The sequence below is a fragment of the Aphis gossypii genome, chromosome 3 (genome assembly GCF_020184175.1).
Source record: "Aphis gossypii isolate Hap1 chromosome 3, ASM2018417v2, whole genome shotgun sequence".
NCBI lineage: Eukaryota > Metazoa > Arthropoda > Insecta > Hemiptera > Aphididae > Aphis > Aphis gossypii.
The window spans coordinates 48,327,339-48,342,978 of NC_065532.1; the positions used below are offsets into that span (position 1 = coordinate 48,327,339).

Consider the following 15,640-nt stretch of genomic DNA (forward strand, 5'->3'; position numbering starts at 1 on the left):
GTGTTGAATGGAAATTTAATGATAAATCATTTTACATAATATACATAAAAAAGTACGTAGTTGAATGTTGTCAATGTCAAATATACTCGCACTTCGATTTTCACTTACTGTAGTGTCTGTACTGTAAGACAATTTTTTTTAACATTATATAATATTGCTCACACTAAAATTATAATGTAAACACTTTTTGATGTTTATACAATACCAGATTTTGTTTTAAATAAATATTTTTTCAATTGGTCCTTTTTCTTATCTAATATTTACAGCGTACTCAATTGAAGGTTGATTTTATTTTATTCCTACTTTAATGTTCTGATGTATATATAATTTATGCAAAAAATGATTCCAAGCGGATAACCTCTATTTATAAAGATATTTTATTATGTATTTGTATTGTTACTACTAGAAATTTATCTTTACGATAATTTAAACTAATTTTAGACAAAACAAAAAAAAAAAAAAAAAAATAGCATATAATATTATATTATTATAGTTTTAATATTACTAACTGTACGTCTGTACTACTGTAGATCAGTTTATAATATTAACTAAAACAAATTAATATAAACTTTATACTATCAACAATTTGGATAAATATTTTAAGTACCTATAGATAATATTTTTGAACTACAACAAAATGATTAAGATCACAATATTTTTTGTTTTATTATCCGATGCTGTAAAATTTGGAATTTGAAATTTCTATAAATAAATTTTGTATAATTTTTTTCGATATTTTAATTTTGCAATAAAAAAATTCTTTTCGTCATTGTATAGATTTTTCAATGCATAGCTTTGAATTTTCAGTAGATAATAAATAAATTACGAATTTTCACGATTTTAACGAATTTTATCAATATGAAAATAATTGTGGTAACTATAATAGACAGTGTATACTGTATAAGCTCCTTTCAAACTATTTTCAAATATAAAATTATTACAACCTCCTTAAGATAAACCTGACTACTTGTCTAAATATGATAAACACTCCACCTGCTTAGAATATAAAATAATAAAATACGAAATATATTGTAATATAGAGGAGAATCAAATATTTTTAATCATTCCCACCATTTATATTCAAGGTTTTTGTGAAATATTCAATTTTATATTTATGTCGTTTGTATAGCACATTATTTTCTAAAATTTTAAGTCTAAGTATGGAGGAAATCACAAGGATGGAAATAATAATAACACAGTTGTTGAGGTGGGGATATTATTCTTGAACTTGGTGTTGATAATTGAACCGTAACCAGTTTCAGTGAGTCGTTGTCCAGTCGTCTTAGTGGACAGATTAGAGCCGTCGTCTCATAGGATACGTGGTAGAACGGGAAAACAATTTCATGTAAGTTACGCTTAATACTTATATCAATTTAATTTTTTTTTTAATATTTTAATCATAATATATACTAATATTGTTGAATACGATAGATTTAACAATCAACATAATTTTTTTATTATTAAACTAGTGCAGTATTTTTAATTAAATTCATGTTAATTTTTCAAATTTATTTATATTGATAGATATAAAATACACATATGTATTTGACTAACTTTTAAAGAAGAACTAAATTAAGTAACCAACACCGAAATACCAAAATATATACCTAATTTTTAAACAAATATAAAAGTAATTATCTACAATTGTGAATCGATAATTTTTTATTTTTTAATTTACTTACAATTATACAACTTTTAACGGTATTTCCATTTTATTATTCAAATTTTAATTAATATATAAATTATAAGTCAAAATACTGCAATGAAAAAACAATAATTGGTATATATATATATATATTAATTTGTGTTTATAGAATTTTAACATCAGTGCTACACCCTAAAAAAATGTATCGAGGATTTAAATAATGTAAAATAAAAATTATTAGCTTCGTTAGATTATTAAATTGTCAATAAAATAATGTGAACTCTTTTTAAATCTAGATTTTATTATTATTGCTTATTTTATACCACTCATAGTACATATTATATACATATATACATACATACATACATACATACATACATAGAACATACATAGATACATATGAAAATGTATAACAAGTAGCTAAACTAGAACTGTACAAAAATAACAAAAATTTTAACTTTTGGTATGCAAATACAATCATAATAGCTTTTATTTATTTTAACCAATGCAATCTTTATTCATAATACATCATATAAAATACTTAAATAATACGTCACGAATTATATGAAATAGATATTTTGAAAACTATTGACAAATTATTGGTGTTTAAGCTGTGAGTTTATTTGAACTTCTTAGTTAATATTTGCAAGATAATTGATCGTAATATAGCATTATTAATTATTCAATTATGAATAAATATGCAGTATGCATGTATTTAAGCCAAAAATAAAAATTTGAATTTAAATTTATTTTATAGGGAAGTATATCATATATATTTAATATTTATGGCATTTAATAATATTATAATTATTTTCATATCAAATAAAGGTTTTTAATAATATTACACACTTGTAATTGTGAATAGTATTCGGACTATAGGTAAGCCAGTGATCGTATAGATTTTAACTTATATACTAGAATAGTATTATTACAATAAACATTACTGTAGTGAGAAAATTACTTTAATTTACAAATGTCCTAAAACATTTAAATAATAAATATTTATATTCCAATAATTTAAAATATTCAAATCGATTATTATTCACTTAATATGAAGTATGAAAAACAAAAACAAAAATGATAAATATATTATTTTTATGACGTATGGATTCATACAATATTATGCATATTATAATACTTACCATAATTCATATTACTTGTTATTTAGCTTCATAGATTTTGCGTAATTATTATTTTCAAAATTCATGTTAAAAAATGTATTACAAAAATGTTGTACTATAGAATATCAATTTGAGTTTATGAATTATAGTTTCAAGATAAAAATTTGATAGAACTGCTCAAAAGAAAACCAACACATCTAAAAAAAATTTTTTTTAAATGCCATAATATTTTAATATTTATAAATTACAATAAGAGTTATTATTAATGATCTATAGTCTTCTATACGTTCTCAAGTTATTTTGTGTTATAATATTTTTGCCGTTTTAGTAAACCCGAGACTTAAATATTCATGCATTTATTTAAGAAGCTTCTTATGTATTACAGACATAAGTTACCTACCCACCTATATAATAAATAAATTTTTTAGTTTGTTGAACCAACTTAAAATATAACAGAATTTAAATTTTATTATAACATTTTTTAATGTTAAAAATGAAAAATGATGTATTCGTGAGTACCTATTAAAAAGTTTATATTTATAATTTTGTTTTGATAAACCTATTAAATATTGAAATGAAATTTTTTACAGTACTTACTCGTACTCATTTATCTAATATTATCAATGTATTACTCATTTTTTCTGTCTTAGTATAAAATATAATAATAATCAAGGAGAAGACTTAAACTATAATATAATATAATCAGTATTGAAAATGTTGATTACCTTATAACATAGTTTAGATAAACATTATCTAACCATATAGGGTTCTATACACTTGTGTCATTAATATTCATTAAATGTTTAAGTCCTTATCAATTGAACATCTGAAACAAAATTGATTATTAGGTAACGCTAATTTAAGTTGACGAATTTAAATTAACTAATAAATTAAAGTTGGATATTTTTAAAGTCACTATTTTTGTATAATGTCGTACTTGTTTCATGATGTTTCATGAACAATAATTATAATTCTTATGACAGTAAACATTCATTATCTCAAAATGTATTAATGTTTAAAGAATTTTTGTTTTTATATAATTTTAAATAATTACAAAACCTACAACATTTTTAAAAAAGTTATTTTTTGTTTTTTAATATTTTTTATCGATAGTTATATTTTTAAATTTTTTTTATGCTCATAAAAATCTTAAATTTTACATTCTGTGACAGAATATTTTCAAAAATTTAGATAAAAAATAAATAAAAATTGTACTTAAAATGAATAGTTGATTAGTTAAGACTTATAACTTATAAATTATAAGTATTTAAAGATAAACTAAATAGTAAATCAATATTCTACGGGGTATATTCGTAAACTTTAAATAATATTATAATAGTTATCATGAGTACTAGAACCTACTTCATAATTGAATATTTAAGTTATAACATATTCAGAAATATATTCTGATTTAAGTTGTAAAATTAAAAATGTGTGTTTTCATTTAAAAAAGTAAAAAACTTAAAAATATATTTTTCTTAAATCAAAAATATTGTTTTGTCTAAGACATACTTCAAAGAATATACAACGAGTTAAAATGTTAAAAATCAGACAGTATTATTATAAAGAGTTATCAATAATAATATATCATCACCAAAGTTAAATAAATAATTTGTTGATTATGTATACATATTCACGGCTTATCGTAGATAAAAATTATTACCTACTTTATTATGTATATTATTTGCTAAATGCTTTTATAGTTGGTTTTTATATCATATGATATAATGTGTAGATAAAGCAGTATTAAAGTACATATAACTCTAGTAGTTGTGCTCGAGTTTATTTAATTTAAATATTTAACGGGTGATGACCTGGTGTAGCTTTTCGGAAATATGATTACTTAAGGTTTTTTTTTTAACATCTAACTGTCAAAATTACCCTAAAAATCAGACAAGCCTCAATTGTGGTATCATAGTGGTCACTACATTTAAATTGCTACGTCACCATAGCACATATTGTTATAGACAGTGTTGTCTAAATAAAACATTTGTTTACTATTGGTAATATAACTTCTACAAAGTAGATAGTATACGGTTATAACTGACTAGTAGAACTAAACCAATATTGTTATAAGACTGTAAAAACATTTTTATCAACTAATTACTCAGTGCAACTTAATAGGTATAGCATAAGAAAAATTTAAATACAAAAGTAATGCGTAACATATACACTAAAACATTTAAAAATTTGATTACCTATTTAGTATTTTGTGAATTGTTAATTAAATGCTATCAAAATTTGCTTAGATTTAAATAGTATTCCTTAAATTTTTTGTATGAATAATTTTTCATTGGTGACTTTAATGAAATTATATATGATACGAATAGCTTATCTTATTATATTAAGTAAACTTTATTTTTAAGATAAAAAACTATCTTATTGAGGTCATTGAGATCTATTTCAAATAGGCATATTTACATTCTATTAACAGAGTAATTGAAAATTGCATAAATTAACACTTAAATAAATTTAAAAGTAAATATTGTATAAAATATTAATTTACGTTTTAAAGGTTCAATACGATTGATATAATTAATACAATTATATACCTCAAGTTTAACATAAAAAAAAAACAAATATATCTTCACAAATTAATTCAACTATACTTATTTAACTTTTTGACAAGATAATAAATTATTTACTTTTGTTTCAGAAACTCATACCATTGACCGATGAAATGGTGTCCCGTTTTGCAGTATTTTTGTTATTCCTGGTCAGTGTCAACGCATCGTTGACAGGACCAGCAAATATATTACCAACTTTACCAAATGCTATTATAAAATCAGAAAATTCTCAATGCCAATATGATAGTTTAAAATTACAATTGGGTTTGAAAAATATGACTCTATGGGCTCAACAAAGTAAGTTATCCATAATTAAAATAATATTATAGACATATTTTCTTTCAATTATTATATTATATTATTATGAGCCGTAGGCAAGGTTATTAACATCATTATTAGTTTTGTATAATATGATGTTCTTTGCTTATAAACGTATCGATTTTATTCTATTATCTCGGAAGAATACGTATGATATATTATTATATAAAAATAATGTGAAATTATAGTAATTATCATTAGTTATTAATTATTGTCTAGATATGTTTAATGTTTACCATTATAGTTGAATCAGGGCTAATTTCATATTTTTAAATACCTATTGGTTAGATATATTTTATTTTAGAACCATAATAACTGTATAGGTATTCGTGAATTTTAGTTTTTTTTTTTCATTAGAATTTTTATCGTCTTACTTGGCTATTACTTGTTTATATTTGTAGAATTTTATTAGTATATGTGTTAAGCGTTCGTAGGTAATGGAGTTTTCGGGTTTGTCTGTATATTGTACAAGTGTGTTTAATGTAAAACGATAAAACTATAATCATTTATACTGTACAGTGGTTATTTTATCACGAAATAATTGTTTTAGGTATTTTTTGGTTAAGTTTTTAATTATTTAATTCAAAATAATTAAGTTAAAAAATAAACGATAAATTGGGTGGAAATACTTCGCTTGAAATGTTTATAAAATTGTTTAAAATTTGTATAAATATCACAATAATTAAACTTGGTGAAAACAATGAGCGCTCTTTAATTTAGTTGATCCACGATCGATTTACACAAAATAATGATACGGTTAGGCCCCGACTGAACGGCCAGTTAAATTGTTAATTGATATGCTGATCATTGCAGAAAATCCATGATAGTCTGAAAATAGTGAGAGGGACTATAGAAACGTTTCTACTGTCTTTCTCGTGTTATTTTTAATTTTAAACATGATTTGATGCCAAGAAAATTCCAAAACAGGTCTCGTCAGTTAACGATAATTGTATGCTAAACATTTTGCAAAAATAATGATTTTGAAATTCCTAATGGGGACGTACGGAATGTGTCATATATTGTCATATATCGGTATCCTAAACCGTGGTTTTAATGGTGATCATGCAAAATATCGTGTCAACGTTGAAGCGAGAAAATGTACAATTGTGTGAAAAAATCTATTGGTACACATGTACCCACGTCCTACACATTATGCAGACATGTGGTTTTCCCCAGTGTGTAGATAGGTTATGGTAGAATAGGTTAGGCATTCCGGTGACATGCCGTTTCATTGCATTATTATACAGTGACTTCTATACCAGTCAGGTATCTATAATAGCCATTCACTTGTGAAATATTCGAACACAAGTATTTGCATACCTACTTACTTTTGAAGTATTTCAAACACTAATTAAAACATCTATATTTTATAATTATTTTTAGAAGATTTAAATAGTTAATTTTAATAAAGAATTCTGTAGGTACTCGTATTTAATATGTTTATATAGGTATTTAACAAATAATTGTTACCTATGTTTTGCGTATGCTGCATCCTAATTAATTACAATTTATTAAATTAAAACCCATCACCTTATGCATTTCTACAAATGATTGTATTCGTCAAGTATTTTTGTTGTCCTTTAAGGGTTATAAGTGGTTTTTATGTCATTCTAAAAAACTTCGAACAAATTAAAATGTACCGCTACTATTCCTTTTGATAATTTAGAAAATCTAAATTGTTTCACAAATTTGTGTTTCATACTTAGATTTAACGTATTTTCACAACAAATACATTATACATTAATCTGAATAAACGATTGTCCCTTAATCAGTTATTATTATGGCTATTATGTAGTATTACTTGACTAAGAATTTTGTTGCTTATAATAACTCAAGTCCCGGGTTACTTTAGGCAATAAAATTAAATAAAAATATTTCATCTATAAAAATGTTGTTAAAAATATTATAATAACATAAAAAATTATACATTTATCATTTTTTTTAAATCAAATTTTCCAGTATAGGTAATAAGTATAATAACAATAAAATTTACTAATGCGTAACATACTATACGAGTACATTAATATCCAACTTAAAAAAAAAATATAAGTATTAAAAATACAAAATTACATGAAATAATATATTTTATAAATTTAAATAAAACCTAGAGCATAATAATTAATAATATCATGGCATGTTTTAATTGTTAACTAAAACAAAATATTTGTATTCAAATTTCGTTTATACAGATTTATTCGTATATTTTGAATAATAATTTAATAGGTATAATTATTACACATAAATATATATTCTGAGTATATTATTTTGTGTGAATAAAAATAATATTGTTTTTAATATTTTATTGGAGACTGGCAAATAATTTTATTCAGTAACCTGGATATCGAATTATAGTGTATTCTGATCGAAAAATACAATTGATAGGTAACTAGTTTTTTTCATAGTTAACACTGTCCACTTTCCGTTTGTTGATCTCAACATAACTAGTTGATACCGAAATCATTTTCGCATATCCTACACGCAGAATCTTGCAATTATAATTTAATCCTATTATATTTGAACCTAATCTTATCACGAGAGAAGATGAGCTTAAAATACAAAATACTTTTCGATATCACTCATTTTTAGCAAAAATTCGAATAAGTGTAATTTATACCATTAACCTAAATATCTGGGGCAATTTCAATTGTTTTTGTTAGACCAATTTTCTCCGTCAGCTGTTGTTTATTTTGTGTAAAATGAATAGCAGGTATCTACTTCCAAATACTATAATATGTGTAAAAATAATTGTAATTATCTATAGGCCTACTATGTTGTTTTTTTTTATTACCATTTGGTTTTTATGTTTTATTAAACATCAACCTATACTATATTATTGATTGACATAAATTCTACAAAAACTCAAAAATTGAATAATTAAATTACAATTATCATCTGCCAAAACTTTTTTTAAACATCAATACTGCCAATTGATAATTATTATATTATGATAATGATTTAAATTATTTAAACACATACATCGTAAGCAATGCATTTTTAATGCAATAATATTTAAAAAATGTTTATCTGAAACACGGAATAAGTAAATAATAATAATAATGGCTTACAATAATTATGATAATAACGTTAAAATAATAATTCAAAAATTTAAATATTACTGTCCATTTATGCGTGATAATTGAGGTATAACTTATAGGCACCTGCTTACTATTAGAATAATACATTGTGTAGCACAAAAATGTACAGAAACAGGAGTCACAAGTTTCGTCGAGGACGCCCAAATTTAAATATCCTATATATCGTTACTTATAAAGTATATAATTAATTTTATAATAATGCAATTTATCAATATATTATATAACTAATATGCATGCATATAATATATGAAGTGTTTAATTTTATATAGTTGATTATTCAGTTTCCTCTGGATCTTTTATAGTTTTGAAATTGTAGTTTAAGATAAATTATTATTACCTTGATATTCGATAGCCGTTGAGTATCAATGCTATCAATTTTGGTGTAAGCATTTAGTTCTATATAAATATAATATACATATTCGATACGATGGAAGTCTAAATAAAAAATTTACAAATTAATTTGCTTTAATACCACTATAATACCAATAAGCTGCTGATTAGATTAGGTTAGAAGCTGATGCAGTGTTTTTATTATAATTTTAAAGAGTCGTTTTCGCATCGTAAATTTTTCCAGAGTAAAATTTTATTGTGCAAGCACTTACTAGTTTTTAATTTTAAAATGCGATATTGAATCGGATATATAGAACAATTTTGAAGGCTAACATCAATGTTAATACTGTTAAAATGATACAATAATGTCAATGACATTCGTGCAACGTTTAAATTACTATATATATATATTATATATATATATATACTACAATAAATCAATTTATAGTCTTTGGTAAATATTTAAAATAGGTACGTTTAAATACATAAGAAACAAAAGTTGATTTCTAACTATAACTATTATTATATTAAAAATATTATATTGTGTATATTGAATTTGATTTAGTGCCTATATTTAAACTTTTAAAGTAGGTAGTACTAGAATTTTTATCTGATGATTGTATATCCTGAGAGTTTTGGTGTCTACAAAATATTTGAGTTTTAATTACATATTAATTGTATGTAGTAGGAATATATTATATGAATAAATGTTTAATAATACACAAGTAGGTATTTCTAATTATATGCGATCCCAACAATGGTGGGTAATAATAAATAATTGATTTTATATACTTGCAATTTGGAAATAGTTTTGAATACTTTAATGTGCACTATGTTCAAACGCTCATGGTTATAATTAGCGAAAGTATATTTGTATAATAAACTTAATTTATTAATGATAGTAATTTTATAATATCAAGGGAAATTTTTGTTTTTATGAGTTTGCATGTAATTTGCATAGTTAAGTACTATGGATTACATTAGTATATTTCTAAAAAGCGATAGAGAAAGAGAGAGAAAAAAGAGAGCTATAACCTCTACGAGGATATAGAAAGACGAAAGATGTATGTAGTTGGTAGTCAAGCAGTTTCCGTTAGTCTTGAGTAATGGCAACTGCAGAAAATACAGACTGTCAACCATATTTCAATAATATCATGATGTATAAAATAAACCATTTATAAGTAAATAAAAATGCTGCGAATGTGCATTAAAAGTTTAAAGTGGTTGGAGTATCATTCAAAAGGGTGTTCATATATTTTTAATTTGAAGAGTTTACTTCTGCTATGTTCCATTATTCACATTGAGTTTATTGCAATATAATAAAATATAGGTATATATATTTTTTATTGACAAAACAGCGTTACAACCTTTGTAACAATAACAAAATATTCATAATTCATAATTTATTATTATTATTATTATATCATACCTACTTTAATATTATGATTATGGTTAATGATTCATTCATCCTGTGAACTTCTCTATATAGTACTAAGGTAGAGATCCGGCCCAAACCAGTTGTAACTCAAACTTCCTCGTGGTTAAAACTGTAGACTATCCGTTCTACTAATATTAATTATTGTATTATACATATAAGGTTACTAATTTAAAAGCGAACGTAAAATATATGCACATAATAATATTATATTTAACGAAATTAACAGTTATTAAACAACTGGATATTTGCTTTGATCGAACGGGTTGAAATACCACTCGTTTTGATCTCGCTGACTTTCTGTTTTCATGCCAACGGCATAATCCGGTTAAATATACATACAACCGCATGAGATGCCTATAACATATTGTTATCATACAATTTTCCTGACAAATTTCGTAAGTTAAATACGAGTATATTAGTTTATCGACGAGTTCCAAGTTTCTTAGTAAATATAGACATTATGTTCTAACTTCTACTATTGTTAATAGTTCAATATATTTATTCAGAGATGTATTAATAAAATGTTATAAAAAATAGCGTAGGTATTGGTTATACAGCGACATTCTTAAAACAGGTAAAGTAAAACATATGTTTTAGATCAGGTTACACTGTTACAGTGATAAAAATGAAACTTAACCGTTTTGTAACTGACCGTTACAGTTGTCATGGTGACAATTAAACAATAACAACGATGATTTATTATTGTAATAACGTTCTGATTTCGCGTTATAGTTCTTAGGTTGGTTGGTCCTAGGAACTGATAAATAATTTAATTACGTTACTATATCAACATTGCTGTAATCTTTTTTTTTAATACGAGTACATATATATATTTACGTTTTTGGTTTGAATACAAAATTTTTATCGTTATAGTGTTTAATGCTTATACTTTATGCCCGAGTTTATGGTAATCAAATAATAACAATTATCGTTATAAGTTATAACGTTATAGTACCTAGGTTGTCTGAATATAATTTCATTACTATAGCAACCAACTCCCCCTCGCTAAGTTTGATAATTTATTTTTCATAGTTGGATCTGTTGCAAGATTGCCGCTAGCAATCAATAACTAATATAATAATTATAAAAATACAATTCTCGTTGATATAGTTTTAAAAACATATTAGATATATTATGATTTAATGTTTTTTTCGTGCAACAAAAAAAATATCAAATAGCACGCTAAGTCTATCATCTATGTATCACTTATGTCAGATATTGGGTCCTGTTGACCTGTTCTCAGAAATGTAAAAAGCCTTGCGCACCTATAATTCTGAAAACGAGATGGACAATCACTGATGAAGGTCAGTGAGTTAATAGTTTGTTTCCTCGATGTTTATTCGGGAGCATGTAAGCTCTTCATAAGTACCCCTTTTTAGTATAAAATCCGTCAAAAAAAAAAAACAGATAAAATTGAGTATACAAATAACACTTTTAATATATTATTATATGAAAAAAGTCATAATTTTTATAACAATAATAATTGTCTTTAATAAAAAAAAAAAAGTTATTCGTAAAATAGCAAAAAATATGCAAAATTTAAAAATAAAAATTTAGTTAAAAATATAAAACTACTAGGCTAGCAGTATAAATTTGATAATTTGAAAATTGGGGCCATTAGGAATTGAGAGTTATGTATTTTTTATTTCATATAAGTTTATAGACTTTTACATTTTTAATGAAAATGATTTTTTTTTTTAATTAAAATACAATAAAGGATTAAATGATTATAAGAAAAATAGTAATCACAAATTTACAAAGTTTCATTAGATATTATTTGGTTTGTAAACTTGTGTATTTTAAGTTTTTATTGAAAATACTTTTTTCAATCAATTCAAAATATGAATAAACCATTGTATTCGTGTTTTGTAGTTTTTAATACAGTACATTCTGTTAATTTGTATTCAGATACAATTGAATAACATATTTTTGTTTAACCCTCAACATTGTGTCCTTTATAATTATTATTAAAATTTTACTTAGTCTTTTTATTCACAGCAAAGCAAGTTTTATACGTAATGGTCTTATAGTCATGAATTTTTTTTAAATATTTTATGTGAACATTATTTTGATCAGAGCGAATGTTTTGGAACTTTAAAATAGTTCCTTTTTTTTGGTAAAAAATCGAATTTATTTTACATTTTGTTTTTAGATTTTTTTATTATAGCTTATTTTTAAACATAAAACGGAGATGTGTTATAGAAATTTCAGTAATAGTGTTTAACAAAGCCCCTTTCAGAATCGATTTCCAAAAGTGATGATTTTTTACTGTATATTTATACATTATACATGACGTATTCAATACGCTTGGGACTTGCTTGGGATGCTTGTCAAATGTTCAATCTCTCTTTTTTTTTAATTTAATTTTAACTTCTAGCTAACCTAAAATATTATGTTGTTACAAGTATGTTTAATGGTACATTATTAATATCGAAAATATGTAAAAAGAAAAAAAAGAGTATAAAAAATATTCAAATTATTCTAAATATTGTTTTATATAGATGAAATATTATAGACTTATGAAAATTAAATGAATAATAATGTAATATTTCAATTTCACACACGAGTTCTTTTTATAAAAAAATAGGAATATCGTATTTTATTTATAAACAAAACTTATTGTAAAATTATTCTTTCTACTTACTGATATGCATTAAAAAATAGAACTTTGGTTTCAATAAAAAAGTAACGTTATTTATACAATAATAATATGAATAAGTTGTAAATATAAGCGTGTTTTTTTTTTATATTTATAGAATATAGTTAACGAATGAAATAATATGATAGTTAGAGGGAATTTATCTATTATTTTGTGTACTTAAAATATTGCATGATATTAATATTTAATATTCACACGAGACACGACCACACATATAGTATTTACTATTTGTTATTTACACAACCTCGTTAAGAGGATATTGTATACGTTTTCTTCGTCATACTAACGAATAACTTAGAAATTTTAAAACAATATTTATTTTTTTAATTTAAAAATAGAGATAACTTGCATCAAAATTGAAGTACAAAAAGCCTGCATAAAGCACTAGAAAATATATTTACTTATAATTAATAATAATGTTATTGGTTAATTTACTCTAATACTAAAAATAATACAGTAAATTTGATTCATCTAAACATAAAAATTGTTCTATAATACGTAACTTAGCGGAAACGATATTAAACATTTAACATCATTGTTATGGTAATTACACTGTCAATTCAACAATTACTGTATTATTAAATTTTGAATACACTTATTTCTGATACGTTAAATATAAATAATTCATTCGTAATAATTCATACAGGAAATTTATTATATTATTAAAACAATTGGAGAAATTTTAAGGTATAAAATTTTTAAGTATCCCAATTTTACTGGTTTTAATAGAATTTTTAAAATATTTACTTTTTACAAGTACCTACGTATTTTTATATTAAATTGAATACATATATTAAAACATAAAGATTTATATAATTTATCAAAAATAAATTTTTCTGTTAAAAATACTTTATTTTTCATTGAAACAAATTTTTAAAAATTGTGTTTTTGTTAATAACTTAAGCGAAAAATTTTGAAAACGCAATCCACAAATTTGAGATCAGATTCATATTTATATAAAAACACATATTATATATTATTTGTAATTATAAATGCCAGACTATAAATTGTTTTAAATATTTATCTTACTATATTAAATAACAAAACACGTCAAAATAAAATTAATTAAAAACCGTATCATAATAATAAGTTACCACATCAATAGAATACCAGGATGGATAAATGAAAACTATGAGTGTTTAAAAGGTTTCAGTTCATTACTTATAGAAACCCTAAAAAATCTAATCATACTATTATTATATTATTTTCTAGTGTGGGATGCATCAGCGAAACAAGCAGTGGGTCTGTTATCTGGAAACAGATTCCAGTTAGGAGACTTTGACGAGTGCCTGCAGGTAGCTAAACCAATTAAGGCCCAATACTGTCTCGTTGATGTCAAACTCGATGTGCCGCCTCAATATTCCTATGCTGATCCACTAGCTAGAGAGTATGATCCGTTATTACCAGCTTGGCATAAGATTTACGTAAGAAAAGTTTTTTTTCTGCCTTTATTTCGACAAATTAAATTCACGTACAGTACCTATACTATTTGATTATTTGCTATTTTTCGACAAATGCACTTTTCAAATGATTGATCGTAAAAATGAACATACATATATCTTCGTTTATAATGTCAGATAAAAACTTATTTATTTCGTATATATTTTATATTTTCCAACAGCTGCTGTTATTATATTATAATATATTTATATATGTAGGTATTACATTATTACATTAGTAATAATAATTACTTACTTTTATTAATGTGATGATATTGTAAACGTATTGTTTGTTTTCAATCTATGATTCAGGTGTAAGGTGTCGAATTTGCTTTCAGCAGAATCATCCTTGTGCTGATAGCTTTAAAATTTTACAATTAATTGACATAATATCAATCCTAAATTTAAAAAAATAGTCAAAAGGGATTTCTGCCCTGGATGATATTATTACCTTTAAATTTTATGATATAAGTGATAAGTCAATTCATTCTAATATTAATGCTAACGCTATATTATAGTTGGTTCTGCTAAAAGCAAAGCCTTTATGTTGCATACTTGCATGTCCTTTAGAAAGAAAAAATAAATAATGACTGGTAACCTACGTTTAATGGAAACGAATTAATTCCTATAATTCTTACTAAAATAACATTATTGATAAATTGAATAAGAATTTAAGATACTTAACACGTTTTATATTACAAAATGATGATGTTTGTAGGAAGTTATAAAAAACCAGACTAATAATCATGTTAAAATAATGATAACTAGTTCATCTAGTAGCTCATATATTTTGAATATCAGTTGTAACTAATTCAAAACATATATATTATACTGTATTTTCATAAATAAAAAGAATAGTCATATAAAACTACACAAATATTTTATAGTTATGGATAAGTCAAACTTATTTTAAATTTATGTCCTTGAACACCCTTGTTCGATTTATAAAACAAATGCTGATAGTTGCTCACCTCAACCTTCTGTCGTCCTCGATAAGAAATTCCTGTTTGTATCAAAAACTTTACATA

The 15,640-nt window shown here is 23.7% G+C and overlaps 1 protein-coding gene across 1 annotated transcript in view; it reads left to right on the plus strand.

Moving 5' to 3' along the window:
- The first annotated feature begins 1,190 nt into the window (after window positions 1-1,190).
- The window catches only part of LOC114122854 (nose resistant to fluoxetine protein 6-like), a 32,458-nt gene continuing 18,008 nt past the window's right edge, over window positions 1,191-15,640 (plus strand). Inside the window, exons 1-3 of the mRNA XM_027985628.2 lie at window positions 1,191-1,345; window positions 5,423-5,630; window positions 14,386-14,597. Coding sequence (XP_027841429.1) covers window positions 5,447-5,630; window positions 14,386-14,597 — 396 coding nt within the window. The 5' untranslated portion in view covers window positions 1,191-1,345; window positions 5,423-5,446. The remainder of the gene's footprint in view (window positions 1,346-5,422; window positions 5,631-14,385; window positions 14,598-15,640) is intronic.